Source organism: Chinchilla lanigera, unplaced genomic scaffold (assembly GCF_000276665.1).
Source record: "Chinchilla lanigera isolate Chin_1 unplaced genomic scaffold, ChiLan1.0 scaffold00158, whole genome shotgun sequence".
Taxonomy (NCBI): Eukaryota; Metazoa; Chordata; class Mammalia; order Rodentia; family Chinchillidae; genus Chinchilla; species Chinchilla lanigera.
The window spans coordinates 499,288-506,976 of NW_004955559.1; the positions used below are offsets into that span (position 1 = coordinate 499,288).

General features: G+C 49.9%; 1 protein-coding gene across 1 annotated transcript; it reads right to left on the reverse strand.

The window, feature by feature from the left end:
• Positions 1 to 1,564: 1,564 nt before the first annotated feature.
• On the reverse strand, positions 1,565 to 2,593 carry Gpr32 (G protein-coupled receptor 32). The gene is made up of 2 exons (XM_005412970.1): positions 1,895 to 2,593; positions 1,565 to 1,798 (listed from the first exon to the last, which is right to left on the reverse strand). The coding sequence occupies exons 1-2, from the start codon at positions 2,591 to 2,593 to the stop codon at positions 1,565 to 1,567; spliced, it is 933 nt and encodes a 310-aa protein (XP_005413027.1).
• Between the last annotated feature and the right edge of the window lie 5,096 nt (positions 2,594 to 7,689).

Consider the following 7,689-nt stretch of genomic DNA (forward strand, 5'->3'; position numbering starts at 1 on the left):
CCACCACGCCTGGCTCATTTGATGTCGTCTTGCAAAGTTGTGGGGATGGAGGTGCTGACGGGTGGCATTCTGAGCCCAAGTCCAGGGTGTTTTTATGGACTGGAGCAAGTAATGCAATTGTTTCTGGCTTGGGTGACATTTTTGTGCCTCTAGCTAGAACTGAGGGAATGTTCCTCTGTGACAGAGACATGGACACGAGGATTCTCCTCCGGTGAGAGGAGTGTTCACTGCTTGCGTCCGTAAGAGCTGCTTCCGACTTCAGGTAACAGAAAACCCAACTCCAACTGGCTTCAACAAGGAGGAAATGTAAAGTCATGGAGCACACAAAAGCCAGAGGTTGATGCCACGGTTGTTAAGGCAGAGGCAGACTCAGCTGCTGCCACAGAGGCCTAAACTAACCGTGGCTCCAACACGTGAGCATTTGCGGCCTCCTGCCTCATGGCCTAGCTGTGAGCATCGAAGGGCTGGCAGGCCACTCCCTGGGGACACGGTGGCTTCCAGCCTGGCCTGCCGCCATGGTTGCTATGGCACATTACAGAAGCAGCTCCAGCTTCACACACTGTCCAGGGCTGGTGCCCTTTGCACTGTCACTTTGCAGGCTTTCCCACTGAGCGGGTCCCTCACACCGGGATCTAGGCTGGGCTTGTGAGCCTCTGCCTCGCGCTTCTCCTCTCACTGTTTTTTTTTTTTTTTTTTTTTTTTGTACTGGGAATCGAACTCACGACCTCACGCTTGCCAGGCAGACGCTGTGCTGCTGAGCTAAATCCCCAGCCCGCTCTCCTCTCACTCTTAAAACCCTCCCCAGCTACTACCTCAAAAGACTCCGGCTATGTGAAAAGCCAAGGCTAGTTTCCCGGCTGAAAGCCAGCCCTCTCTCCCCGAACCAACTGTTCAGTGGTCCCCAGGGGCACGGGGGACCTCAACCAAGGCCAGAAACATATTCAGCTCAGCCCAGCCCAAATTCCAGACCTATAAAAAAATCATGCAAGGTTATATTTTAAGCCTCTGAATTTTGGGGATATTTCTTACACAGCAAAACCAAACTGACACATCCACTATCTAGTCAAATAACAGAGTGGAGGGCAGGCCTCTTTCACTCAAAGCATTTCAAAGAAGTTGCATTAATTACTTTCACTCACAGCTTATTGGCCAGAAAGCAGTCACATGGTTGCATTTTCTTGCAAAGGCTATTGGGAAATGTAGTCTTTCCTTTGTCTTCCTTTCTGTTCATTTTTTTCTGGTTACCCATACGGCCAGTTTAAGACAAAAAAAAAATCCTTTTTTTTTTTTTTTTTTTTTTGGTCTTTTTAAGACAGGATCTCGCCATGCAGTTCAGGCTGGCCTTGAGCTCACTTTGTAGCCCTGGCTGGTCTCCAACTCGCAACAATCCTCCTGCCTCAGCCTCCCGAGTGCTGGGATTACAGGAGTGCACCACCATGCCAGGCTAAGAAGTCCTCTTATAAAAGAAGGTGGGAAACCTAGATGCCTTTACTACAGAGCTTTTGATGGAGAGTTGCTAGGGAGAACTCCTGCAAGAGGAGGCAGGACTTGCCAGGGTCACAAACTAAGAAGGGACATTTGTGACTTCTACCTGACCAGAACCATCATTCCCTGAGGGCTTCACCTCAGGGACAATATGACTGATGAAACCCTCGTCACCGAACGCCTTGGCCAAGGTAGAAGACAAAGACTGGAAGCACCTTTCCCGGAAATCTCTGCCGATGAAGACATAGAGGAAGGGGTTGAGACAGCTGTTGAGGCAGCCCAAGGAGAAGGTGGCCCAGAGGATGAGCATCTGCTTGGGGAAGAAGGGTTCGTGAGGAGCCATCACAACTTTCAACTGGACCAGCAGCGCTGCGTTAAATGGAAACCAGAAGGCAAAGAAAGCGCTCACCAGCACCACCAACAACCTCTTCGGCCGGCTGGTGTGGACCCAACCCTTCTGTCGGAGCCTGGTTCGGATGAGGTGGGTGCAGGTCCCAATGATGGCCACGGGCACCAGGAAGCCCAGCAGGAAGTGAAGGATGATCACCTCCATCTGTCTCTGCGAAGCCGCTGGATTCGTATCCCCGGCTCTCCCTTTCTCTAAGCTGAAATTGAAGTAGCAGTGGTTACATCCGTGCGAGGGCATGATGTCCCGGAACCGCAAGTACGGGAAGCACGCGGCAGCCGCCAGGAGCCACACGGCGGCGGCCAGCCAGCTCGCTCGCCTCACGGTGCGCTGGTTCCGGGCCCAGACGGGGTAGAAGACGAGGATGCAGCGGTCCACAGAGATGAGGACCAGAAGGTAGATGCTGACGAAGAAGTTAAGGGCCAGAAAGGCCATGTAGAATTTGCAGGCCCATCCACTGAAGGGCCACTCGCCCCGCACCACGTAGTGTATGGAGATCGGCAGGGACGCTAAGACGACGAAATCAGCCAGGGCCAGGTTGGAGAACCAGACGGTGGTGACAGTGCGGGTGATCCGGAAAAAGGTCATCCACAGCACCAGCCCGTTGCCCAGCACGCCGACAGCACAGGACACGGACAGGATGGCTATGGTCAGTGGGTACAGCTGCCACACGTTCTCCGGCTGGCACTCGGAAGCATCCATCTTCCTAGAACAGGGATGGATGATCGCACCTCAGAGCCACAGGCTGCTTCTCACCAGGGCCCGGGATCCCCTCCAAGACTCCAGCCATCTCCGGTCTGATCTGCGACTGGAGATCAATCTAACGCAGCAAATCCCCACGGAACCCACAGCCGGGTGACAGGGGCAGACGTGTACACAGCATAAGTAACCCAGGGTCCACTATCTGGAGAGTTTCCACGCTACGGAAAAGTATGAAAAGGAAGCCAAGTGTGCCAACAGAAATTCTAGAGCTGGAAAATACAACCGAAATTTCACTGGATGAGTTTCACAGATTGGAAATGAAGTCAATGAACTTGAAGATATACTGTAGATTAATAGACATTCTCCCATCTTAAGGACAAAGAAAAACATAAAGGACAGTGAATACATCCTCAGAGACCTATGAGGGCAATAGAAGTCAGTCCGTCTTATAGTGGTTAGAATTTCAGCAGGAAAGAAAGAGAAAATGAGACAGAAAAATAGTTACAGAAATAAAGGCCCCAAATGTATTAAATTTAGTGAAAGACATCAACTTACAAATCCAAGAATTTCCATAAACTTCCAGCAAGATAAATAGGAGAAAATCACTCACAAATCACATCACAGTAAAACTGCTGAAATCCAAAGACAAGGCCACCCTGGGAAGATGACCCGTTAGAGACAGGACAATGACCGCACACATATGGGCTGGCATCACAGAGCAGGGGATGCAGGAAATGGCAGAAGAGGATTTCCAAGCTGCTATAGGAAGAACAAAGTCAATGTGGAATTTTATAACCTGTGAAACTACCCTTTAAGGAATGAAGGTGAAAGAATTTCATTTTCAGAGAAATCAAAGCTGAGCTAATTTATGGCCTGCAGACCACAAGAAACAGTGTTTGGTTTGGTTTTGTTTGTTTTGCTTTTGGTTTTGGTGGCTTCTTTTTTTTTTTAAGAGTAGGAAAATTTATTGGAGAAAAGAAATGGGGAATAGGAATAGCTCCTGAGATAGGAGCGGTCCCGAAGGGGTTGCCCAGTTTTGTTTTGTATTGTTTTGTTGAGACAGGTTCTTGCTGTGTAGTTCAGGCTGGCCTTGAATTTACTTTGTAGCCCAGGCTGGCCTTGACCTCACAGCGATCCTCCTGCCTCAGCCTCTTGAGTACTGCAATTCCACGTGTGTACCACTATGCCCGGCAGACCAGAGGAAATGTGAACGGAAGCTCTGGAGGCTGAAATGAAATGACACCGATGGTGATACAAATTTTAGGAAGGAAGGACGGTCCTAGCAATTTTTTTAAATGCATACATGGAGAATCAGGAATATGAGGAATGGGCAGAGAGGAGCCTCTTGAGGAAGTGCTTTCAGGACATTGGGACGGACAAAGATTTTCTGGATATGACCCCAAAAGCACAAGCAGCAAAACCAAAAATTGATAAATAAGATCACATCCAGCTAAAAGGCTTCTTCCCTGCAAAGGAAACAACCAACAGTGAGGAGAAAAGCTACAGAATGGGAAAAAATGCTGGTGAACTGCTAATCTGATACAGGATTTACACCCAGGATATGTAAGGAACTCAGCAAAAAAAGTATCAATAACGTACTTTATTAACAAAAAAAGTGTGTACCTGCGTGCAGTGGCCCACGCCCACAATTTAGTACTCGGGAGGCTGAGGCAGGAGGATCACTGAGAGTCTGAGGCCAGGCTGGGCTACACTGTGAGATCCTGTCTCCAAAAAAAATGTGTTTAAATAGACGTTTCTCAAAAGAAATACACAAATGGTCAGCAAGTACGTGAAAAAACACCCAGTCACTGATCATCAGGGAAATGCTGATCAAAACCACAATGAGACATCATTGCACCCTGGTGAGAGTGATCACTGTCAAAAATATAAAGACAAATGCTGGTGCAGATTCAGAGAAAGCGGAACTTTCACCCACTGCTGGTGAGAACGTCACTTACTGCAGCCCTTCTGGAAAACAGCATGGAGGAGCCGGGCGTGGTGGCGCACGCCTGCAATACCAGCACTCGGGAGGCTGAGGCAGGAGGATCACTGCGAGTTCAAGACCAGCCTGGGCTACAAAGTGAGCTCAAGGCCAGCCTGAACTGCATAGTGAGACCCTGTCTCAAAAAGACAAAAAAAAAAAAAAAAAAAAAACAGCATGGAGGCTCCTCAAAAAGCGAGAGCTAGGACTTCCAGGTAATCCAACAACCCTGCTACTGGGTCCTTGTCCAAAGGCAATGAAGCCAACACCCTGAAGAAACATCTGCATTTGCCTGTTTATTCTGCTGTGAAATCAGCACAGGATCCATGGACAGATAAAAGGATCAAGACAACATTGTATATCTGCACAAGGGAAAATTAGTCTCGAAAAAGCGTGAAATCCTGTCATTTGCAGCAACATGGAGAGAACTGAGGAACTTTAAATGAAGTGCAGTACATCAGGCACAGAAAGACACGTCCCTCACTGACATGTGGAAGGTAGAAGTCAGTGTCATGGAAGCAGAGAGAACAACAAACATTAGCAGAGCCCGGGAAGGGTGCAGAGGACAGAAAGGGGTAGCGAACGGGTACAGGTGGGTAGGAGGGGTAACCTGTAATGCTCTTTGTAGCACAGTAGGAATCTCTGGCTGCCCACAATTAATTGTATATTATTTCTAACCTGCTAGTCAGGAGGTTTTTGAATGCTCCCACCCCAGAGAAATGGACACGTTTGAGGGAGTAGTTATGCCAGTTACCCAGATTTGATCACAACCGGTGTATATATTCACTGCAACATTACGGGGTGCCCCTTACATATGTACAATTGCTATATAGATAGATGGCCAGGGGACCATGTTAAGAATGCATCATTTTAGGCTGGGTGTGGGGGCACAAGCCTGTAATCCCAGCACTCGGGATGCTGAGGCAGGAAGGTTGCTGCAAGTTTGAGGCCAGCCTGGGCTACAAAGTGAGCTCAAGCCCAGCCTGAACAAAGATTTAAAGGCAGTGAGGAGCTGGGGGTGGTGGCACACGCCTGTAATCCCAGCACTCGGGAGGCTCAGGCAGGAGGATCACCATGAGCTAGAGGCCAGCCTGGGCTACAAAGTGATTTCAAGGACTGGCTGAACTACACAGTGAGGCCCTGTCTCAACAAACAAACATGCAAACTAACAAGAAAAAAAATACAGACAGTGAGGAAGTTAGCTGTATAAATATGTGGAGAAAGGGCATAGTGGACAGAAGTAGTGGCTTGTGCAAAGGTCCTGAGGTATATTCAAGGAACAGCCAGGGATAAAAGCAAGCCTCCTCTACTTTGAGGCCCTTGCAGACCCTTCCAGAGTGCTCTTCTCCCTCCTCACCCTGGGCACAGCCCATTCGAACTTCCCTGTCTCAATCCCTCTGGCCACAGAGCCTTTGCACCTGCTGCCTCCTCTGCCCTGAACACCCTTCTCTCCCTCTGCCTTTTGTTTTTAACCCTTTATTTATTTTTATTTATTTATTTATTTTGAGACAGAGACTCTCTGTGTAGTTCAGGCTGGCCTTTAACTCACAGCTATCCTCCTGCCTCAGCCTCCCGAGCACTGAGATTGCAGGTGTACTACACACCGGTATAAACTCCTTCTTGATATCTCAGTGCCAGTTTCACTTTCTCCCGGACAGTTTTCCCCGGCCTCGGGACTGCAGCTGACCCTGCCCTAGGGCAGGCAGGACAGGACCCTGCTGTTGGGTTAGGCTACTCACCTCCTTCTCCCCCGCTAGTCTCTTAGCTCCATACTGGTGAGGCCGGTAGCCAGCTCACCCACCAGCCTCTGGTACATAGTAGGTGCTCAATAAAACAATTGCGGGATGGATCAGGACCTGGGTTACTCACCGTGCGCTGTCCCAAGGGCTGAGTGGGCCTGGCGCTGTCCACGTCTGCCGTTGTACCCCCTTGGCAGTCACCAGCCTCAGCCCAGGCAGGAAGCAGCTAGTGAGCGTGGGGGCCGATAAGGGCCCAGGAAAGAGGCTTAAGCAAGAGCCGCCAGATCAGCATCGGAGGGGCCGAGGTGCGGTCTTATAGTCCCTCGGCTGGAGCTCGGGGCCGAGGGAGCCGCCGCGCTCTCCTCCTCGCTTCTCCCGCGTCTCCGCAGCTGCGGAGCGGGCAGGGCAGGACCGCGCCGGGTCGCACAAACGCGGCCCTCAGCGGCTGCGGGACTCTGAAGGAAAGGCGCGCGGAGAAGTACAGGGCTTCAGCATCACCGGAGATGTGGACTTCTTACTTCCTGCAGGAGTTCTGTTTTTTCCAGTTCTTTATTGTTATTATTTTCTCTCTCTCTTTTTTTTTTTTTTTTTTGTACCGGGTATCGAACCGAGGACCTTGCGCTTGCCAGGCAGGTTCTTCTGCCGCTGAGCTGCATCCCGCGCTCCTTGCTCTGTATTAGTCCGTGTGTGCAGGGCGCTGTGATTCCTTTCCGCGTGGGGAGTGCGCGTCCCAAAGCCGGTTCATCTCCTTCTCCTCCCGCCCCTCCGCTTCTCCCCTCTCTCTTGATCGCCTTTGCGTTTGACAAAGATCTACGTCCCTACTTCCTAGGATCTATCCTTTATTTTGCTCTTTATTGATACTCTGTGTTTTTTCCTGTAGGAGAAACCACGTGCTGTTTACGCTTGTGTGTCTGATTTACTTCACGGAACGTCAGGACTTCAAGGTGCATGCATTTTCCCACAGTGACTCAAGTTGTCCCTTCTTTATGGCGGAGTAGCGCTCCGTGATGTGTAAACACCACGTTTTCTTTATCCATTCATCCCTTGGTGCGCATATAGGCAGCTTCCAAGGTTTAGCTATTGTGAGTTGTGCTGCTGTAAACGTGGGCACTCACGGATCACCGTAATGTGATGACTTGAACTCTTTCCTGAAAGAGGTCTTGAAGGTGTAGCTCTTACAAGACCCACCTAGGCGTGGTGGCGCATGCCTGTGAGGTCAGCACTTGGAAGGCTGAAGCAGGAGGATTGTCATATGTTTGAGGCCAGCCTGGGCTCCACAGTGAGCTCACAGCCAGCCTGAACTACATATTGAGACTCAGTCTCAAACAAAACAAAATAAAGCAACAAGACCCAAAGGGAAATGAATACAAGATATG

Bases quoted from the DNA above. Each gene is read 5' to 3' on its own strand.
- Gpr32 (XM_005412970.1), bottom strand. From the start codon at position 2,593: ATGGATGCTTCCGAGTGCCAGCCGGAGAACGTGTGGCAGCTGTACCCA. The intron at 1,799-1,894 runs GTGAGCGCTTTC...TTCTTCCCCAAG, and splicing joins AGAGGTTGTTGGTGGTGCTG to CAGATGCTCATCCTCTGGGC.